The sequence below is a fragment of the Anarrhichthys ocellatus genome, unplaced genomic scaffold (genome assembly GCF_004355925.1).
Source record: "Anarrhichthys ocellatus isolate YVR2014 unplaced genomic scaffold, GSC_Weel_1.0 scaffold71, whole genome shotgun sequence".
NCBI lineage: Eukaryota > Metazoa > Chordata > Actinopteri > Perciformes > Anarhichadidae > Anarrhichthys > Anarrhichthys ocellatus.
The window spans coordinates 173316-196223 of record NW_022280101.1 but is presented as its reverse complement, the minus strand read 5'-3'; the positions used below and the strand labels follow the sequence as shown (position 1 = coordinate 196223).

At 44.9% G+C, this 22908-nt stretch overlaps 2 protein-coding genes across 6 annotated transcripts in view; both read left to right on the top strand.

Moving 5' to 3' along the window:
• dgkg (diacylglycerol kinase, gamma) overlaps positions 1-5909 on the top strand; it is an 83728-nt gene extending 77819 nt beyond the window's left edge. For 3 of the 4 annotated variants that reach the window (XM_031873440.1, XM_031873437.1, XM_031873439.1), the window contains one exon: positions 480-578. In XM_031873440.1, the coding sequence (XP_031729300.1) occupies positions 480-578 (99 nt within the window). Of the gene's footprint in view, positions 1-479 lie in introns of all 4 variants that reach the window. The other variant, XM_031873436.1, reaches the window with a different exon arrangement.
• Positions 5910-13078: 7169 nt separating this feature from the next.
• etv5a (ETS variant transcription factor 5a) lies at positions 13079-21908 on the top strand. Of its 2 annotated transcripts, none has more exons than XM_031873425.1 (12): positions 13079-13151; positions 13304-13397; positions 13484-13531; positions 14032-14082; positions 15833-15956; positions 16055-16285; positions 16395-16708; positions 18519-18581; positions 18970-19038; positions 19236-19405; positions 19539-19640; positions 19855-21908. In XM_031873425.1, exons 1-12 carry the CDS (start codon positions 13104-13106, stop codon positions 20083-20085), a joined length of 1545 nt encoding a protein of 514 aa, XP_031729285.1. In that variant the 5' UTR covers positions 13079-13103; the 3' UTR covers positions 20086-21908. The 2 variants fall into 2 exon arrangements, with proteins under 2 accessions (XP_031729285.1, XP_031729284.1); XM_031873424.1 differs by having other exon boundaries at positions 19539-19646.
• The last annotated feature ends 1000 nt before the right edge of the window (positions 21909-22908 follow it).

Sequence of the window (22908 nt, the reverse complement as noted above, 5' to 3'; positions counted from 1 at the left end):
CGACGTACCAATGTGGCATAAAGCATCCCAGCTTCTTATCCATGACAGCTGTAGGCTGGACCAAGATGAGTGTCATTCAGCTTTTGTCTCGTCTTGGCTCACGTCCTTGATCTTTTGTTCATCTTCCTCCTCCACACACCCCCAGCCTCAACCTCCAACACAATCATGCGATCAAATATCACAGTCCGACTTTACTCTTCATAGAAAAGGAGGAAATCTATCTATTCTTCCTCACGCCATTTTCAACCACTTTTCATTGAGTCATAGTTGGCCTTCATGGAGGCAGAAGATAGAACACTTTTTGTTCTGTTATGTAGGTAATTTTCAAGGTTGAGTGAGTGATTTTATAACAGTGTGTTGTGAAGAGCCAGGAAGTGATGACTATCAACTTGGTGAATTCGTCAAAATAAGAGATTGAGAACACTTTGCTGCACAAACCTTGTATCCTCACTTTGTCCTTCTCTGTCTGATTCTTACAGATCAGGATCACACACATGAACCAGGTCCCCATTTTACTGGGTCCGCCTCAGAAGACACCGTTCTTTTTCTTCAAGAGACGTAACCGGAGCCGCGACTAGGACACGTGCATGCACGCAAAGACAGACACAGACACAGTACACACATATATACATGCCACCCACTGTTTTTTCCCCAAAGGAACCTGCAGTGATGGCACCCAAAATGAAAAGACTCTCAGTAAACAGTACCGACCTATTCCTGTGTAACCGTCGTCCTCTAGTCTCGTCCCCAAACCTCCGTCTCAGCCATGGATTTAAAGTTTCAAAAGCCAAGTCTCTCAGCCCACACCGCCCCAAAACCTGCCCGAAAAACTCAGCGATGTGCAAGTAGCGCACTGCCCAAACTCAACTATGGCTGCCGGGATTCCATAGCAGCCCTTGAACAAAGTACAGAAAGCGATCGTGAGGGGAAGGAAGGTTAAAGAGGGCGGGTAGTCCTATGAGAACGAAAGATCTCTCAACACACTACAGTGAGAAAGAGAAGGAGGTAAAGAAAAAAAAGAGAGAGCGGTGTGGCAGTAATCGTGGTTGTTTACAAGGCCGGTGAGTAAATAGAGAGTAAGATCCGCCTCTTCGTGAAAACACCTGTATGAATAATGAAACAGTGGTTGCTTGTAAGAGCACAAGCTCCGGGGGCCTCCCCACAGACTGACAGCACGGTAGAGGAAAAGCCTCATCCATTATTGACTTGTTTTGTTTGTGGGTTGACGGCAGTGGGGGCGTAACAGTGGCCTGGAATGGTTTGAAACATGCAGGGATTTTTTTGGGCCCCTTAGCATCACTGGCCTACAAAAACAGATCCTTTAAATCATATTTACAAACCGTGTCGATGATCTGGCGGTAGACTTCAGGCAGAGGAAGTTCCTGTCCAACTGTGCACAGTCATCACTGTAGAAATTGAGTCTAGGTAGAGAGTGGAGCTTTCTTTAAGTTACTACAAGGAACTTTTAACGGTGTAATAGACAGACTCAGTGTAATACTGATGCCCCTATATGACCTACATAAGCAAACAAGACCATCAGCCAGAGGACTGGCCCTTTCTACATCGTTATTCTTGATGCCTGCCATCAGGTCCAAATCCTCACAACATCAGACAAAATGTTCTTCAGCATGCAGGTTCACCAGAAATGTCTTCAGCTCAGACTCCAGCGACCAGACCTAAATCCGGCTTCGCTCAACACTGGGATGGCGGGAGGCAACGTCAACACCTCGCTGCTGGCCAAGGCCGTACTGCTGGGTCCGCTGGAGAGAAGGGAGGCACGGGAGTACAAGAACCAGGACTGCGCGGGGGGGCACACTGTCAGACCCCTGCTGCAGTAAAAGGAGGTCCGGCAGCTGCATCTTTTCGACACAAAGCGGTGGGTGCTCATGGAAGCACTTCTGCTTTTGTCCACAGGGGCCGCCAGAATTAACACAGAATGAAAGTTCCTTGTAGTAAGTTTAAGAAACTAGTTCCGTCATCAGAGGGTGTACGTGTTGATGGACGACCTCGTATCGGCAATTTGTTGTGACTATTGTGAGCATGTGTGGAGTGCGTCTCCCAAGCGAACAGGACTACTGCGTGTCCGAGATGTCCGCACCTGTCCGTGTACGCATCCATTTGGCAGCACAACCGAGGATTGACACTACCATCCAACAGCTCCTGTGTACCGTATGCCATAGGACAATTTTAGTGGGTCAAGGATTGAAATAAGTCCGCTCAAGGGTATAACAGCAGGGCCCACGGGGTTTTTATTTACCAGAGCATTGACAGGGAACTAAATTTATCCCTCTATTTCAGGGAGGGTCTATCCTCCAGTGAAACCCTACGCCTAATTACTGTGTCAAACATCAACTCACAATGTCAACTGTGCTGTCAGAGTGCAAATCCCAGAGCCTGCCCCTACTGCTTTAATGCATTGATTTATCTATACTAAATAAAGATGTGATTGTGTTTGATGGAAGACAGATATGACAGTCAGACGCTGTTGGCCAGAGAGCTTATAGTTCAGTGTTTATAAAGAATGTATCCATATTACTGTCCCCTCAATATGGCAAATTACGTATAGTAGTGTGTGCTGAAAGAGTATATGTGTATATCTGGAAAGTAGCAGAGTAGCTCACAAATACTGTACACACAAATGTGTTTCAATATATCATTGTTATTAATGTGGAAATCTTAGCTTAGAGGAGTTCAGATCAGTATTCTTCGCCGTACAGAGTTGCTGCAGTCGCTCTCTGAAGGCAGTTTTTCCACTTTGTCTAATTCCCATTGTTTGAGGTTTCGGTTGAGTGTTGCATCAACTTCTCTCCCCGGCTTGGCTTCTTCCTTGCTTGTAGAAGACACGGGAGCAACAAAGCAAAATTACAAAAAAATCAAAATGACCTCAGAAAAAGGTTGTGGGTAATGAGAATATTTCGTCACACACAGTTTACCATAAAGTCAAGGATGAACTTTTAATGCTCGAGAAAATTACTGACGAGATTCTCAAAGAGAATGTGAATGTGTGAATGTTAAAACTCGAATGATCCATACGTGATGTGAGTTAGACGTGAGTGGGAAACTGCCTTGCACCCTGCTGAGATGTAAGTGCAGGGCGGAGGGCGGAGGGAGACTGCTGGGATGTTCTGATGGTACAAACTGAGCTCCACTGTAGGGTCGGGCTTTTGAAGCCTTTATACCCTACTTCCCTTTAAAATGCACTGAGTCATTACTCTTGCACCCAGGCCCCATGAAAACAGGATGTGTCCTCATACGCTGTAGATATTCACCCCCACTCAGGTGTGAGTTTGTGTTCCTCCAATCATCAACTAGTTCAGGTTAGCCATGTGTCACTGTCATCCATCTCAATGGTTTATGTTTGAATATACACCAATTAAAAGCCATTGGACATAACTGGCATTGCAGCAGTGTGGGAGCGCCACAAGACAAGAAGTACAGCACATCATTTTCTCCTTCATTTGTAGTTGTGCCCAACGGAGCCTGGGTGGCGAGAGAACTCGGTGGGAAAAGAGTGCATGTTTACAGTAACTTTACATTTATTGAGAGAATTGTTTTAGACAGCTATATTACCAAGTGTATATATTTGTTTATAATATTTTAGCTGAGGTTGACTTACATCACCGCATGCCTGCTGAAACAAAAGGAGAGTGAACAAAGAGGAGAGTGTGGATCAGACTATTCAAACTTATTTCTTTGCTTAAAAATTACATTTATCTGATATATTTATTTGTTGTGGTTTTATTTTTTTATTTTATTTTTTTTGACAGCAGCACGTTTAGATTTAGAATCATGTGCAAGAAAAGGCGCGGGAGAAGCCGTCTGGTTACATTAAAAAGAACCGAAAGTAGAATTCCCAGATGAAGTTTCCACCATTACAACATCCATTTGTGATTTACTGTGGAATCAAAGGGCAGCGACACGAACAAATTTCCAATACGTGTCACAATCCATGTCTATTGCTGTCCTTTCAAGTAATCAATTGCCTTAACAAATAAATGGATCCGCTCTGTGCTCACAGCTCTGCACGGTGCTCACACGGGATGAAAAGTAAATCATTCAATCGCAAAGAAAGGATGATTATTTGTTGCAACACATTGCCCTAGAAATGACTGTCAACAGCTGGCCCATCGCATTTAGACGAGCACATCGCAGACTATTCTGTCAATATTTGGCAACCCAGGGTAGTGATTTCTGTGTCATAACCTTCAGTTAGCAGCAGAGGTTAGTTACCATCATAGTAATGGTATGATTTGCTGCAACTGAGTTGACCTATATTATCAAACAGGGAGGGATGATATCTGTGTCCATCTTTATCTGCAGGCTGAGTTTCCTGAAGCAAGTTCTCTTTAAAGATAAAGCGACAAAACCCATGAAATGAGACAAAAGCCAACAATGTGTTACCCTGTCTGTGGCACTCACTACTAGCCCGTTTGTTCTGAATACTTAAATCTAAAAAGAAAATAAATAGGTCACATATATTTATTTATTTTGTTACGGCTCTGTGATGTCCTTAAACAGATGGGCACTGCAGATTTTTCGCAAAAAATGTTAAAATTGGAGTAAGGGTAAATTTGTTGGGGACTATTTTTCCGCAGCGGATTGATACACATGCGGCTGCAGAAAGGTGTAAGTGGGATTGACTCAAAAACTACAGCACCGCTGTTTATTGAAAAGCAGCGACATGTCACCCAGTGCAACGCTGTGGCTCACTCATGTTTTTATAGCTCATTGGACAAAAAGTAGTAAAGATTAATCTGTTTAAGGCTTTGCTACACGTGCAATACTTGTTGGTTTTGGTGCTTTCATGGGATTTGTTCGCAATAATAAAAATATAGAATATTACCAGCCTTATCCTATATTCTGTTTTACTACATTTTGGATATTTGATAACTGACCAGATGTCAAAACATTCAAAAGGCCGATATTGTTCACCAAGTTCAGTGAAAGGTAAAGAAAACTCCAGCCGTGGACGCCTAAGTTTATCACACTGGTTAACTTTTTCTTCCGTTTGAGATTTTTGGTTTGGTTTTGTGAAAGATGTTTGGCAACTCTCAGTAAAGTGACAGCAAGCTTGTCACATTCAGCCACCGGCTCTATGTTTAGTTACCGGGCAGGTTTCCTGTTGAAGAAGAAAAGAAAACCTTTTACAAAACACATGACTCTCTAGTCGACTCAAGCTGCTGTTGGTGGAAAAGTTGGTTTCCCTGCATCTCTGGTTTCTCCTTGTATGACTCTTAAAGCTCAAAGTGATGACTCAGGAGAGCAGTCCTTGGACTAAAACCTGCCTCACAGTGATGATTCTGTCTCTGTCAAATGAAGAATATTGTAGTCACACTGGAAATATCTCATCAGTCATATTATTCATTAGAAGAAAAGAAAAACTACTCAAGAAAAAATAACCAGGAATGCCACACATACACCAGATTTAATACATTTCTGGTAGATTTCTCCCTTAAAGGAATAGTTTGACATTCTGGGAAATATTTTAACTAATTAATTAATTAAAAGATGATACCGCTGTCATGTCAGTGCGTACGCAGACCGGAAGCTGGGAGGCAATTAGCTTAGCTTAGCATAAAGACTGGAAGCAGTGGGAAGCTTAAGTCATCATAATTAAACCCAAATGCACCTAATGATAAAATCAAATTATCTTTTCTGTCTGTAAAACAAAATATGAAGTGGGCTTACTGAAGCCATTACCAACATATTTCAACCAATAATATCATGACATCCATCAATCAATCAATCAATCAATCTGCAACCTTTAGGGACAACAGAGGGAACATATTTAGACCGAAGAGAAGTAACGTACAGACGTCGTATACGGCTCTGTTAGCGGTAGCCACCTGTCAATCACAGTAAGCCCCGCCGTAAAGCATCCCCTGCTTTATGGTCTGTTTGACGCTAAATGGACCATAATGTACTAAATGAACATCATGCTGTATTGAAGAAGACTTGAAACTAGAGATTGAGACCATAAACTCATGTTTACAATGTTTACTGAGGTAATAAATCAAGAGAGAAGTAGAGTCATTTTCTCATAGACTTCTATACAACCAGAGGAGTCGCCCCCTGATGGACACTATTAATTAGCAGCACTTATATTCGTCAACCGAGTCACAGTCATGTGTTTTCATCTGCTTCCCCTGTGTGGAAGCAGATGAAAACACATGACTGTGACTCGGAACTATCAGAGCCCCCCCCCCTCCGAGGCAGAAATGGCTCTACAGTCCTAACTATTGTGATCCAGATCTCGTCCTGGGACAGATTAGCGGCACTGAGTGACATCAGAAGCACAGATACAGCACAGCCCCTGCAGCGTGTTGCTGCTCTACATGTACATTAAATCATCAGATCGTAGAAATAGAGTTTACAGAGCGGATCACAGATCCCATATTACATATCATGATAGCAACGTCATCACACAGCATTAGGGGATTATTACAGAGTAGAAATAAAAACAACCTCCTGTGTGTAACCAAGATGACATTTAATCAAGTTATCAAATTTATGAATTATACGTCTGTGATGTGAGCCTTCTGTTCCCCCTCGGGGGTCAGTGTGGTGGTGGGGGACTTTCAGCCCACAGAGGGTCAAGGACAGACCGCCACCCCCCTGCGTAGTCCAGGACCTGATTAGATGAAAGGGGTTGAAAAATCAATATATCCAGCCTCTGCAGTCTGCCCCGTGTCTGTCTGTACAGTACGTCTCCCTCACTGTTTGTTGGCATTTTCATGGACGAAACATTTTACCAAATAAACAGAGGTGATAGAAAATGAATGTTGTCGCTTTTTCTTTTCGTCTAAATTCACATCATCAAATGACACTCTTGGATTTAAGGTGATTGGATTTGGCCTTTGAACTCCATACAGTACTTCTGCTTTTACAAACATATATTAATTCACTGGTGAGTTCATCCGAATGTGTTGCATGGTGCCTGATAAAGACAGGAACCTGATTTATTTATCTTCATGAATCATTTAAAGACAAATACATCCAACGACAACCGTGAGTCACTGATGACATTAAACAGTCCGATGGAGACTGAGAGGAAATCTGTGATGAGAATGAACAAACGATGAGATAATGGTTTGAAGAAGGAACTCTTCAGAGTTCAGGTCAACCAAAACAACATCTAACTATATCAGGTAATGCAATCCTGTGAAACAAAAGCAGCAGCACCGTCAATGTACGTCCACTAAAAGTGCTCGTTTCTGCCACTGACAGGCTCAGATTGTTATTATAAGTGTCTGACAACATTGTGGAAAGAATCCTACAGAGAAATATCACCTTTTGTTTTTTATCTTTCACTTGATCCGGTCTGTTTGTTATTGTGTGTCTCATTTTGAGAAGTCTCCTTCTGAAAATCAGCTAAATATTCAGCATGACGTTGGAAATATTTTAGATAACACTAAGCTACGCTTTCTCTGCTCTAACACGACAAACTCTCCAACTCTGACTCATGTTTTCATCATTTTCTTGTGGCAACAAGTCACGTGACGCAACAACACACAGAAAGCAAAGGGTAAAGAAAGGCTCTGTCGGGTTCTTTTCATGATGTTGTCAGACACTTATAATAACACTCTGAGCCTGTCAGTGCATTGATGGTGAGGAGTTCCCCGAGTGATCACATTGTTAATCACATTGTTTCCATTAGTCACTGAGACATAACACCATGGGAAAATAGCTTCCAGATTGAAAAATGCTGAAGTTACCTGTTATTGTTAAAAATAACAATAATGAAAGCCCTCTATTAAAAATAGAATAAACTCCAGAATAATTTGTAGCTGTACTGTTGTTTGTGTCCTTATTGCTTTTTACTCCCCTTACTATAAATATTTAAGATATTAGCTCAGTAGTTTTTGCCGCAGGATGAATGAACTTTTCCTCTAGCGACATTATCAGCTTAAAATGTGTCCAATACTTTGGTTTATGACCAAAAACCTGCAAAATGAATGATACTTTTCAGCTGTACTAACACTAAAACACTAAGTAAAGAATGGTAGCATGCTAGCACACTACACTAAATGGTGCCGGCAAACATCGGAGCAGCTAAACACCAAAATACAAGCATTGTCATGGTTAGCATTTAGCGCACAGAGCTGCTAGCGTGGTTTCAGGTGTGTTTTGTCTCGTTGAGTTCAAGAGGAAACAGTCAGAGAAATCCCTTAATTCCAAAAGAACAAATTGAAGGTTTTGTAGCTCCTCGTTATCTTTTTGCCCTTTTGGCCGTCTGATCTGCGGCCCGGTAGCTTCTTACAGACGCCAGTAAAAGCACAGCGAGAGAACGAAAGATGAAAAGAGAAAAATGTCAAAAGAAGATGGAAGCATTGAATTGAGAATGGGAGAGAGAGACAAGAGGGAGAGATAATAAAAGAAAGCGTGGTTATACAACTCGGAGCCTCAGAAGAGAGCCTGCCTTTGGCGACGCTTCTTGAGTACGGCTGCTAAGATAACAAGGCAGGAATTATCTCCCAAAGTGCTATTAATAGCAGGCAAGTCACATCTTGTCCCTCAGTGAGAGAGCATTCTGCGCCCAGAGGCACTACTTCCCCCATTTTAACTCTTTTGGAAATGTGCATTTTGACAGACAAGCTAGGACAGACTGCCAGGACTCTTGATTGCAATGCTCTCACCCACTTGAGCTTCATCGCAGCGGCGGGTATTTTCGGCTGTGTTGGGACTAAAGGTCGGGCTCACTGATGGACTAAGGACTATGAATATAAAAGAGTTTCAATTCTTTAAAGAAAAAAAGGCTCCGTGTTCATATTTACATGTTTAGTTTGTGTATTGTAGATTAACAAAAACAGCAGAAAACAGTCTAACCATGAGGTTTGTTTAGTAGGAGTTTTATGACCGTATTGCATGAATACAAATTCAATATTAGATGTTCAAATTGAGATTCACTACACGGGCCTTGTAGTTGTTCTGCTGTCACTCGTATCAACAAAATACTTTGAACTTTTTAAAAAGGAACTCAGGGGAACTACACCCTGAACGTTTCCGAGGTCAAAAATTTACTTTGAACCTCAAATCTGTGTCCGATTGTCGGCCCAGTAAAGAGCGCCGCGCACACGAACACGAAGGATCCTGGTTGAGCTGTTCCAGGCTTTGGGTTTTTGTGGCGTCATCACCTGGTTGAGTGAAGGTTTCTCAGGAGCGGGATTAGCTCACATTGCGTCCACTGGCAGCACCGCTGACCTGGCTTGTAATGCCAGTGTCACACTAACCTACAAGTAGTGTAGGTTAGCGCTTTAAATCTTGCCCTCCCTTCACAAACGCCCACACTCATCCAGAGAGAGAGAGAGGAGAAAGAGAGAGGTATGTACACAAGCAGCATGTCACCCTTTGCATATGGCACATTTATTTAAGGAAAGAGTAAGAACAGCAACACAATGTGCTCACTCTCCACACGCCTCCAAGTGACCACCCACCACATCCGCCCCAACGCAGAGGTGCAGCCGTACGGTGGACCTGCAGGCTGTTGCTTTTTGAGATATGTCCTCTGCTATTTAATGCTTCACGCACTTGTGCGATTGAATTTGACAGGGGATATTTTTAAGCCCTCTTTCACCTCCACATTTTTTCAGCGCCTTTACATCTCCAAGTGGAGTTTATATCCTGAAAGACGAGCCGTTTGCCTTTGGCCCTCGACCTGTGGGACGACCAACAAAGATAGCTCTGTAAGACCGATGTCACAACTACATGTGTGTTTGCCTTTTCTCCGTAGCAAGCTCACAACATCCACGTCACGGCTGCAGGGATTTGCTGGGGATTATGGTTTTTCGTACCAGCTGCTGGTATCTGTGTGCGCAGTGGCACAGAGTTTATATGAAGGGATTCCTAATTTGCTGACTCGAGGTGATAATTACAAAGGTTATTTATTCATGACCTCTAACCTTTGGGGCTCCAACAGCCGTTCCTTCACACACACACACACACATACACACGCACACACACACATTTTTGTGAGCATCGCAAAGTCATGATGTCTTTTTTTTCGGTCAACTTGGAAACTTTTTGGGTTTGCTATTTTAAAACTTTAACTTTGGGGGGTGAAGGAAAATGATTACAATTGAAGAACCGTCGTTTTAGTTTTACAGATCGCCAACATTGTTTGATAAGTTGAACAACATAGTGGCCATGTTGCTTTACTGTGAGCCTCGTCAGTAGTAGGTCTTAAATTGACCGTTTGAAGCGGAAAGGGGATACTTTATTATGGACCAAAGAGGTGGTGATAGGTATTGAAGAGGCCATGCTCTGAGTATTAACTTAAATTACACACATTTTAAATGTAACACATGTTGGGAGATCATTTTATATGCTGATTCCACTATTTTTAGACTCAATATAAATAATTGTGTGTACTTCTGGCCCTCCAAAAAGGAGGATTTGCGATTTCCCCACAAAGATTTAGACCTTGATGTTGTAAAATAAAATGCATGCAGTGAATACACATTTTAATGAATGAATACAGTGTGAAAAATCCAAATAATAAAAAGGAAATAAAGACTTTTATCAAAGTGAATCATTATCCTCTGGGTCAATAAATGTATTTATTATGTGCTGATTGGACCAATGCTTGTCTAAAGACTTCTTGCTCTGAACCAAGGTGACAAACAGATTAACTAACCTCATCATCACCTCTTTTCCTCTTTAGCAAATACGTCTCCTAAATAAACCTGATCAGATTGTGTGCAAATATAATTGCTGATGGAAGTTAATTATTGTTATTTACGTAATACTTAAATATTAAAAGAAAGAGAACAAACAACTAAAATGTAAGCATTTAAAGAATACCAGTAATGCTTGATAATTGATATTTTAGATGCAGGTGCTATATAAGATTTTAGGTATTTAACTTCTGTAATTTCTATGATCATATTAATATCTATCATTTACTTGAAATACTTTTCCCTTCTTTGTCATTTTGCATATCACTCTCCCGAAACACAAATCGGTTACATTACTATACTGCTAAAACGAACTTTAACTTTGTTCTTAATTATGCAGTGTTTCAATGCCAGTGGCACAGTTTAAATCCAATTTGTTCTCACAGTGTAATAATGTAATTTTAGAGTCCAGGGAAAGTCAACGTGACACTGACGTTTGCCCCAGCAGCCCACTGTACAGCTCTGTGTCGATCTTTAGTATGTTTTCCCCGCAGCTGGCCCTTTAACAAACTCTGTCACGGCACTGAAGGGTGAAAAAAATGTGAATGAAATCAAGCCATTCATAAAAATAGGCTTCTGCTGCGCTGTGATTGGCCAAACCGGATCCTCATGCATGATTAATCAGCCCCTGAGACGCCATTGGCTGCTTGCGTTAACTGACAGCGTCGCTCCGCCAATCAGCGCGCGTCTCTGCCGTTGCCGCTCGAGCCTAGGGGGAAAAAACCGACCGGGCCATTAACCGAGAGCTCAGTCAAGTTTTGTGAGTCGAAGAGGGCAGTTGCACAGTTACAGTGTATCAGTGCGCACACGACTACACCGCTGTCGACACGTTGTTTTTGGGGTATTTGTGGATATTATTACCGTAATATTTCGATATAGAGGACGTATATACACACATACAAGGTAAGGTGCAATATTTATTTCTGTAAAAAAACTTGCTTTCATGCAGCGCTGTTATGGCTAGATGTTCTAACGCTCTTTTAGACCACGCAAACGAGCGTCTTATTTAAAGATATTAAAGATATTTGCGTTTATCTGCGTGCATAATGGCTTTAACTTTAGTCAGTGCGGTCAGGAGACTGTTTGTGAATTTTATTTTTGTGAATGGACGAGATTTTTTTTTTTTTTTCTTCTCCTCTGTGTTTCCACACGGGTCGAGTTTCACTTCATTGAGAAAAACAAGGGAGGGATGGGTGGGGGAAGGGCGGGGAGGAGGAGTAGAGGGTGGTGGTGGTGGTGGTGGTGGGGGCACCGACCCCCCCACCCCCTCCCTCCAAGCCACCGCTGACACGCAGAACTTCGGCCAAAAATCAGCTGATTTTGATGCGTTTGCTCACTGATGAAAGTTGGTGTGAATTACTCAGTAAACAAGTTTGTCTGTTTACTTTTCTTTTTTTTTTCAAAACAACCACTGTGGTGGTAAACTCTGCCTAGTTTTTGGTGCATTTAGGGACTATACCACCCATTCTGTTTTTATATCACTATAGTTGTCCCCCCCCAATAAAAAGTTAATTAAATAACTTTTTCTCAAATGCATGTAAAGTCTTCAATTATGCAGCTACATGTTTTACTGTTTTATTATTTTAACCACATAGAAAAGAATATATTACCAACTTCCTTCTTGCTCTTGATTGATGTGCTTTGTAACCATCCGCGTGTACAGTTAGTTGTAATGTAATAAGTGCTTGGCACGCACGTAATGATTGCCCTGCAGCGTTCTGCATTCGTCATCCATTAACTGGAGATGGAGGAGTGACTCACATCACTCTGCTGAGGGAGATGTGAGAATAGAGGGATTCGGCTTAGCCCTTTGTTGTTGTCACATTAAAGGGAACTTTATTTGTTACAGGAGTGTGTCTGACTTCATAGCAGCAGGTCTGAGCCTCTAGAAGACGCTGGTCAGCTCTAAGACTTTCTACACAGACCATTAGACACACTGTAAAGAGTGGGATGCTGTTTTTAGGCTCCTTTTTGCTGACTATAGTGGAGAGTAGTGCCCTACAGATGGCCAGTGAGCCTGGCTTATATAAGTGTGCTCCATAATGACTTGTGTTTACATTGTGCTGCAGTTCCCAGCACGCTGCATGGCTCGGTTTAAGAGTTTGTTGGTTAAATAGCAAGATGGTGGCCTTGTTACAGCGTCTGATTTGGACGCAGGGGGATAATAACACCCAGTATGGCCTCCAAAAAAATTAAGTGAATCCCAATCGCTTTGACCCAGACAAGTGGGGAAAACAAAATAAATGTGCCCACATGTCCTCACAGTTTTATTGACTTGTTTCCAATCTTGTGTTTTTTTTTTTTCCAGTGACCCACAACGTGACCCCGTGCGCTGTCGCTTTAAAGCGAACACCTCCCCCTCCCCCCCCCCAAAATGGGGCCCCCCCCCCCCCCCCCCACCACCACCACCCCCCAAATCACAGAGATAACATGGACGGATTCTATGACCAGCAGGTTCCATTTATGGTCCCACCCAGTGTAAGTGGACACATCCCATACTCACACTGTCCACCCCACGCCTCTATGCTATGGATGGACCTCCTTGCGGTCGCCATAGATCACTGTACATTCCCAAAACACTTGTGACGTCTCCTGTTGACGTTTCTTCTTCTTCTTCTCCCTCCCTACAGCACAAGTCTCACGTGGACGAACCGTCACACAGCAGGCCTCTGATCGACAGGAAAAGGAAGTTTGTGGACACAGAACTGGCCCAGGACACGGAAGGTAATGCTGCTGGACGTGACCGGTGATCTTTCAGTGATAAGTGGTGGCGACCAACACTCAATGTCTTTCTATTTCTTCACTTTCAGATCTCTTCCAAGACCTCAGTCAGCTGCAAGAGATCTGGATTGCAGAAGGTAAATCTTATTGTTTGTACATCTTTGCCACTGTTTTCTGCTGCTCTGCCTCTTGGCATAGAAAGCCCTTCATCTATTAAACACTGCAAAATCATTTCAGTGGGATTGTTATTTGCTTTTATGCAAAATGATGTTCTGCTTAAGACGCATGTCTTCTCCTTAAGTCCTTTGTTTTCTAAAGTGTTTTCAAGTTATAAGATTAAAGATTAACTTGGAGAGAATGTGAAATATTGTTGTTTTTGTGTTAGCAGAGCAAAGTGCTGTGCATGAGAAACTGCTGACAGACCCATATTTGTCTAAAAGTCGCTTTCTCTCCTTTTTCCTGTTAAAATACTTTGTTACTCTTTTTTTTTTTTTCTTTTTTTTTTTAAGCCTTTCAATAAACCAGTTTCCAGCAGATTAGTTTTCTCTCCCCTTGTTTCACCTTTTCCATGAGAGATTAAAATGGTTATGTGCTCTATTTTTCTCACGTGCTCCATTCTGCACATCTATCTTCACAGCCCAGGTGCCCGATGACGAACAGTTTGTCCCAGATTTCCAGTCGGATAGCTGTGAGTACCTGTTTTTCATAGTTCCTCTCTGATGTGTGTGTGTGCGTGTGTTATTAGCATTCTATCGGTCACACCCGGTCACGGTTTGGATGTTTTAGCTCGGCCTGGTTCTTGTCTGATTTGGGCAGACATTCAGTCTTGTTCTTCAGCAGCACACAGGCTTCTTCTTTTGGCTTTGAGGAAAGCGCTTTGAGTTACTGTCCCTGACCAGATGTCCAGGTCCCCTCTCTTTTTATATCTTCTTTTATTTGTTTTTTCGCTCCATCCTGCCGAGGAAGAGCACCGTTCTTTAAAACACAGCTCTGGTAAAAGGCAGCTATCCTCCCTCCCTCCCTCTCTCTCTCGCTCTCCTCCATTTTGAGTTTAATCAACCGATTGGCATGGGGCACCACATGAGCCAAGCCCCTAATCTGATTTCACACTTTCCCGCACTCGGGGCCCTGCTGCTGAAGTGGGCTAGATTCCAGTGGATGGGGGCAGCTTCAGAGCTCCCTGTTTCAGTGCTGAACTAGCATAACCCCCCCCCCCCCCCCAAAAAAAATAAACTGTCTGCGCCCCCGTCCCTCACACTTCTCCATACGGCCTCCTGTTTCGTTTCTGCAGCTGAGAGGATATGTTTGAATTACGACCAGTGGAGCATTGTACCCCACCCTCTCCCCTCGGCCTCTCTGAGTTTATGTATTCGTCTGATGCGTAGGAGGTGGAGACAGGGTGTGGTGGCTGCGTGTCATTGCCTGGGCTGCCTGTTAAATCTTTGTGGCACAGCGAGCTGTAAACTGACCACTAGCCTCTGGTGCTCTAACATACTGTATATAATTGAGGTCAATGCATTGACATGTATGTATTTTTATAAGAGGGCCCCGTCCAAGGTCGGTTTCTACTGTATACGGTCAGCTAACTGTGAGGTGCTGCTGTGGCGTAGTCCTTGACCTTGTGCTGTCAGAGAGAGAGAGAGAGAGAGAGAGTGTGTGTGTGTGTGTGTGATACTGAGAAGTGAGTTTGCCATTTGCGTCTCTTGCCAGGCTGCAGACCGTCCTCTCTCTCAGTTCATAGGAGGTGCGTGGAGCTCACGTTGTAGCTCCGATGGTGCAGGAGGCGGAGTTTGCGTGTAGAGTTCTTGTCCGTTAATCCAGAAAAGATGCCTAATCTCTTCATTTATTTACTTTTCTCTCGAGTCACGAGCCATCGGGTTTTCCCAGTGCAACTCTGCTTAGGTCCATCAGCGGCCTGGGTGATTTATTTGCCCCCCCCCCCCCTGCTCTTCTGTGCCAAGGGATCTAGTTTCTGCCTGGCTATTATGTGGCGCCCCGGAAACTGCAGCCGATGCGCAGAAAGCTGCAGCCAGTGTCTAATGGTTACAGCGCGGGAGAAGAAAATCATTCACCGCCATTAGATTACAGCCATGCTGATTCATGGGTATTGTTATTGGCCTGCCCTAATGGGAGTCACACGTGAAGTTTGATAGCCTTTGGTGTGTGTGCAGTGCAGTTGCTGCCTAGCGGTGGTGGACGGATTGTTGTTTTTTCAGAGCACGGAGTCGGCCGTCATTAGGCCGGATGATAAATTGGTTGCTAAGTGGCTCTGTCAGTCGAGGGAATACACAGACGTTGTCCATATGTCCATTTATCCATCAGTTCCAAAATGTGGTTAAGATAACTGCTGCACTTCTGTTTATGGCTTCAATTAGAGCGATATCTGGAGTTGATCTAATGCACTCAACTGTGTTCTCCGTATGTCTCCTTGTGTCCAGTGATGTTTCATGGCCCGCCGCCAGCCAAGATCAAACGAGAGCTGACTCCCTCCAAAGAGTTTTCCCCCTGTCGCCAGGACCGGAGTCCCATGCCCTACGGAGAGAAGTGCCTTTACAGCTACAGGTATGTGGTCGGCTAGTCACAAGCACGACGCTGGATATTGATTATCTCTCCCACGGCTGAAGTTCTGACTATGTGTTACCCCGTCTCCTCATCCACAGTGCCTGTGACAGGAAGCCCACTCCCGGGTTCAAGCCATTAACTCCCCCCTCGACGCCAGTCTCTCCATGCGGCCCCACCAGCACGGCAGGAACGCACACACCCCCGCCTCACCCCCACGTCTCCAACCCGACCGCGGGCTCTCCCAACCAGCAAGTACTCCCGGTCCACAGCCCCCCCTTCGCCGTGCCCTGCGCGCCCCAGGATGCCAACAACTTCACACCTGAGCACAGGTGAGATCAACTTCACAATCTGGGTGTACATGGGGTTTTCCTCGTAGTGTTTTTAAGTAGCGAAGCAGTGTTTCTGATCACAACCTCACACTTTCTCCTCCATCTTTAGGTTCCAGCGGCAGATGTCAGAGCCATGTCTACCTTTCCCCCCGTCAGAGAGGCAAGGGCGCCCCCAGTTCTTGCCTCAGCCTCCCAGCAGCAGCAGCAACAACAGTCTGCCACGTGACGGCCGGCCGCCGTACCACCGCCAGATGTCAGAGCCGCTGGTAGCTGTGCCGCCCCAGGGCTTCAAGCAAGAGCTCATCGACCCACGATACACGGAGCAGGGCGTCCCCAACATGGGTCCCCCGGGCCCTCCGCGACAGGCTGCTTTCCACCTCATGGCCATCAAGCCGGAGCCGCGCGACTTCTGCTTCGACTCTGGTGAGCGGATACGAGTAGCTGTTCGTGAAATAAGCCGAGGAGAGTCCATTACCTCTCAAGACGTCCCCGTGGGGGGGCTCTCTGCATATCTGTTGCCCTGCGCTTGCAGAGCGAGGAAGCCCGTAGCTCTGCTGCGTGAAAGTAATTGTCTGGGGCTGTGTGAAAGTAGAGCGGCCAGAGGGTGAGGAATGTGGCCGTGTTTGTTCTGGGCACTAACACACGCCTGCAAGTTTTAGCATGCAGCAGAGGCCTGAGCGCACAGGTGCTCATTTCTCTCACACACACACACACACACACACACCCCTCAAAGCCTAATCTGCATCGTTCCTCCAGAGTCACGCCAATAAAGTCAAAGTGGGTCTTTTAGCTCAGCCTAAGCCTCCAAGGGCAGAAAGTAAATGGGTCACCCAGCCAGGTGCAGCGAACCTCTTCACTGAGCCTACCTGGAATAGATCTCGGCCAGAAGCCCTCAGAGGACTTAGTGACCTGCGGCACAGCAAGTCGGTCGTAAGAGCCTGGAAATTCTCATCTCAGAGGTTTTAGCGAGTACACACGGGGCCGAATGGTGCCGGTCCTCATCAAACAGTCATGGTGGAGATGCTGTTTACTCGTGCCGTTTAAAACCAAACAAGCCAGAGCGACTTGGCGGTGCATTGTTTGATCCCAACGCCCACACGCCCAGCTGTTGTCCCCGCTCTGATGCATTAACATCCCTCTTTTCCTGAAACTCTGCAACTTTTTTTATTTTTATTTTTTATTTCTCTAATCTTTTCGTGCTCACTCGTGTCCTGTCATTCCTTTTCTGCCTGGTGGGTGACCGTCTGGCTCGGGCAGTGATGTAATGACAAATCCTCTTAGCTTCTTATGGCCTTTTAAATACCTACGTCACAGAGGCCTAGCATCTCTGGCTGGATGCAAGAAGTGCATGTTACCAATGTGGGACATACTGTTGCCTCCGCGTTGGCCGTCTGCAGATGATGACGAAGCAATTTGTGTAGATATATCGCCGTGATTTGAATCCATGCATTATCATTATTACCATTTGACAGAGGGCGCTGCTAGAATAATTCTTTGGTTCCCTGTTCCTTTTCTCTAAGACTTGGCAATAACTATGACTTCCTGCAGACTCTTTTCCTTAAGTGAGGACAAGAGGAGACAGAGACTTGAGGAAACACTTGCTCAAGATTGATCTCTGGTTGCCTTATCAGTAGACAGGAAACAGAATAATGGATGGGGGGGGGGGGGGGTGGTACGCGCTGCTGAGACACTGCTGTGAACGGAAGACAGGCCTTGACCCCTCAGGGGGAGGACTGGCCTAACTCGATTGTCATTGAGATTTAATACAGCAACCATGGTGCTAATCTCGTTTAAAGGCTCGGTGGACATGCGGGGGATGTTGTGTTGTGTGTGTTGTGTTGTGTTGATGTTGTGTGTTCTCTGAGCCGGGCTTTAGTCCACTCCTAGTGGTGTGTGTGCGTGTGTGTGTTTGAGAGTGGGCATTTTTTAAGCCCAGCTGTTGGAGCTGCAGATGAACATGACAACCGTTTTTTTCCCACATAAGCAGCCACCATGTGTTTTAACCTCTTTATACTTGTACTGTATACTTATCAGCGTGACTTAACGCGCTGATGGGGCTTGGACCGAGCGGCTCCTCTGTAAACATCGAGCAAAGCTGCGTATCTGCGCACAGTGGCAGCGGTCCAAATATATCTGTCAGCTGCGAGGTGGACTTTGATGCGTTCCACATTTGATATGAACAGTGAGGATGTCTCTGGTCTAATTTTACACACCTGTCCTCTTTTGTTTACAGAAGTGCCTAACTGTCAGTCATCGTTTGGGAGAGCGGGGAGCTTCTACCAAAATAACCATGAAAGTAAGTTATTGTCTTTTTTTTTTTTTTTGTGTCTCGGATGTTTAAACTCTTTCACTCGTGAAGTTCATCGTTTGTAAACCCAGAACCCGGCGACTTATCGAGCTGCCGATTGGCGAAATCCAAACGGGTCAGCAGCATTGAAACGGGCGCTTAAGGGGGGAAGGGAGCGGGTCAATGAATCGGGTGTAGCTGCTCCACACATACATCGCATTTCTCACGTCAGCAGCTGGCAGAAGCTCCGCACAATACGAGCTTCCACTCTTGGGAAGCTGCCCGGCTGTATATGCTGGCCTATCGTGTCTGAACAAAAAAGCCCGTTTCCCACGCTCTATTCTGCTGCTTCACTTTCATCCCGTTCATGTTGCATTCTTTTCTTGTCTTATTGCAGGCTTCTCCTTCGACAGAGATCATCAGCTGTACTTTGACGATACCTGTGTGGTCCCTGAAAGATTAGAAGGTAAGAAGAAACTCTTAAAAGATTAGCACAAAAGTACGAGATGTTGTATTCACATGAAGTCCAGACTTCTCATGGTGCATAATAAACGGCAAGTCCACTTCACAGTCACCATCTGGCAGGAATGTCTCACCACACTGTGGTGGCGGTGGAGTCCAGTGTTGACTTTTATCTTCCGTCTCTTCTCATCCCGCTCACAGGCAAAGTGAAACAGGAACCCTCTGTCTATCGGGACGGCCCTCCCTACCAGCGCCGGGGCTCCCTGCAGCTCTGGCAGTTCCTGGTCACGCTACTGGACGACCCGGCCAACGGCCACTTCATAGCGTGGACCGGCCGCGGCATGGAGTTCAAACTCATTGAGCCCGAGGAGGTCAGTCCCCTACTGTCCACATGCTGGACTCTTCTCACATTCCACCTCGACTCCTCTCAACTACAAGTTTACAAAAATATCAATTATCGATGTAGATTATTGCAATTCTTTGTGCTTGTGTGTCTCGCCTCAGGTGGCGCGTCGCTGGGGCATCCAGAAGAACAGACCGGCCATGAACTACGACAAGCTGAGCCGCTCGCTCCGCTACTACTACGAGAAGGGCATCATGCAGAAGGTAAAGGCACGTCCACCCCTTTTCCTTTCTCTCCCTCTGTCCGCCCGCTCGCCTCGGCAACTTTTGTGGCGCAAGCGGGCTAAAGGAGATAGTGATATTAGATTACAACATAGGACTCATTAGTGAATACTAGCCTGCATGCAATCAGAATGCACAAGAAGTATCGGGATGTTTTTACGATGTGAGTTAAATGTCTTTTCGTCTCGTCTCTCAGGTGGCCGGTGAGAGGTACGTGTACAAGTTTGTGTGCGACCCCGAGGCTCTCTTCTCCATGGCTTTCCCCGACAACCAGAGGCCCAACCTGAAGGTGGACCCGGACAGCCTGCCGGGGGTGGACGACGACACCGTGCCCCTCACCCACTACGAGGAAATGGCCCCCTACCTGCTGGACGCCGGGGAGCAGTGTGTGGCAGGCCTGCCCTTCCCAGACGGCTACGGCTACTAACAAGCAGCGGGAAAGCAGGAGGAGCGGGGGGGGGTGGTACCTGACGCACAACACACATGCACACGCAAACACTCCCCAAAAGCCTCTCGACGCCCACTCTTAAAAATCCAGAGCTGGAACTTGCTGAGCCGCCTGGAAGGAACGCCTCGCGCTCTCGCTCCTTCGTGGTTTGCTCTCCGGCTCCAATGGAAAACCTTCATAAAACTCTGTATGCTCCCAAGCTAAGAATAAATGAGGGGAAAAGCCTGCGACAGATCTACTCCAGCGGCATCGTATGAGAGAGAGAGAGAGAGAGAGAGAGGGTTGTGAAACTCGTGAGGGTGAACTGGACTGCAAAAAGGGGCTGCGAGGCCACACGCCGCCATCTTTAAAAGACAGAGCCCCCTCTTTGCACGAGACTGCAAGAGTTGTTGCATTTCTGATTTTGTGACAATCTGCTTTTCTTAAAAACAATCAAGTAACCAAACCGAGTAAAAAAAAAAAAATTTTAAAAATCGAATGAGATACTCTAAATGCAGCACTATTCTATCGTTGCCTTTTTGGTTCCCCCCCATTTTCATGTCGCCACATCTGAACTACAAGATCCGTGAAAGGGCTTTAATTTGCAAAAACGGATTGACAAACAAACACACAACATATTCTAAAACCACAGATCTGTTTTCTGTAGATAGACCTTTTTTCTGTTTGTTTTTTAAATGCCAGCTGTTTTACCATTTAGTTTGAGACCCAGAGCTCTCAGGTTTCTGGGGCGTTGCTGTATTTCAGGCTCGTCGGTTGGGCTGCTCTCATTTGTAAATGTGTAAAACTTTAATCGTTCTGCCCGTGTGTACGGGATTGTATCCGCTCCCTTCAGACGCCCACAGTCGATACAGTGCGACTCCTCTCATGACTGCTCATCACTGCTGGGTCCTCAAAAGTTCAGAGATGATTAGCACTCCATCTCCTCCACTCCAAAAGGGACGCATACACCAAGTACATATTCTCCCAGAGGTGTTAATTCATTAAGAGCAGAAGTCGTCTATGATAAATGGTCCCGTTGCTCTTCATTTTATTTTGTATTTCAGTCTGGGTGCTTGATGTTTTCTTGGCCGTGTACTAGTTCCTCTGATGCACCAGTATGGCCGGAGCATCGGGATGTTGCATGCAAGTAAAAAATAAACTAAATAAAGAAGGGTGACCTTCTTCTGGACGCCTCTCCGCCGGTCACACGTCGTCAACGGGAGACTTCTGCTTCTCTTTGCATGGTGTAATCAGTCAAGACTGTGTCCACTAACATATCGCTTTAACTGTCTTTGGACAAAGAAGATATTTGTGATATTCTCTGCATTTTTTAATTTTATTTTGTTGTGTTTATTATCTATGTTTCTGAATGGGGAGGGGGTGGGGGCGAAGACAAACGTATATAAAGTATATATTTTTGCTATAAGGCTGCATTTGTTTTGATTTTAATGTATAAGCTGTTTAGTTTAGGCTCTAATAGACATGTACCTTTTTAAAAAAAAAAAAAACAATCCTTATGATGCTACTACTGCAGACTGTTTCTTTAAGGTTGGAGAATGGATGAGAAGATGATATTACCTTGCCTGTAAAGTGTGTGTGTGTGCGAGAGAGAGAGAGAGAGTGTGTTTGTGTGTTTTTAAAGGCCGAAGTTCCACCAAAGGCCACAGTGACGACACACATTATATCATGGGATCCACTCCGAGCAGCAGGGATCGTCTGCACTTGTATAGGCTTCAGTTCCCCTCCCCTCACAATGTGTTTCTTACACTGCTGAGTTTATGATAATCTGTACTGGGTACAATAAACGCTCCTTTATGCTTCACTGCCTGAAGTCCTGGTGTGTTTCATAATTTGCTCCCCCCCTCCCTCCTGCTCGCGCTTAGTCGGTCAGCTGACTGGCTGTTGTGGTCTGGCAGTCACTGCGCTTGACCTGGCTGATTTTTTTTCTTGAGTCACATGCTTCCCCCTGATTCCTTTCTGGGTAAATGATTTCTCTCTTTTTTTAATCCGCGGTGGCTGTAAGCTGTGTACAAGACGTTTAAACGTTATCTTAACTCTTGAGTTTTTACAATCATGTCTGTTTGGTTTCTGAGGTTTAGTGTAGTTTTTGAAACAACAATGTTGACACATGGCACCAGAGAGTATTTTAATATTTATGGATTAGTTACACTTTATCCATATCTGACAAAAAGAAGAATGTTCTTGTGCTCAAGCGTGATTCATCGGTGAATAATTCACAGTTTGATGCTGTAAAACCTTCAGTGAGCCGTCATGTGCTTATTTGAGTGGAATTATTCATGAGTGCAAGTATAAGACTTGACTGAGAGCACAGAGTAAGCCATAAATATTAAAATATCTTATATACATGCGTCCCTGTACAATGACTGTGAGGTTAAAGTGCAGTCTGCCAGCCGAGAGAACACCAGGGAGGGAAAAGAATAAAGAATAAAAAAATCTGTTCAACATTCTCACGTTTCCTTCCTTCAATGGGCTAATATCTAACCAAATATATAATGTTGATATCTGATGCAATACGCACACATGGATCTGAGTGTGCATTGTTCGAATTGACTTGTGGTTTTCACAACCATCTTGTGATGTTTGTTTGATATTAACATCTCGTCGATGGTCTGAACAGCTTCCCCCCTCGAGGCTCCTGTACTCATGTTTACAGTTTCTGCCTCGTAATATCGCCGTGTTGTTAAATGTGTCTTGAACTGAAATGACGGTATATCTGATATGTGGTAAAACTGTGAAGCTTTAGACTCGCAGTGCAGCAGTTCTGAGAGCACAGAAGCTGAGCTCTGGTCTCTAACAACACAG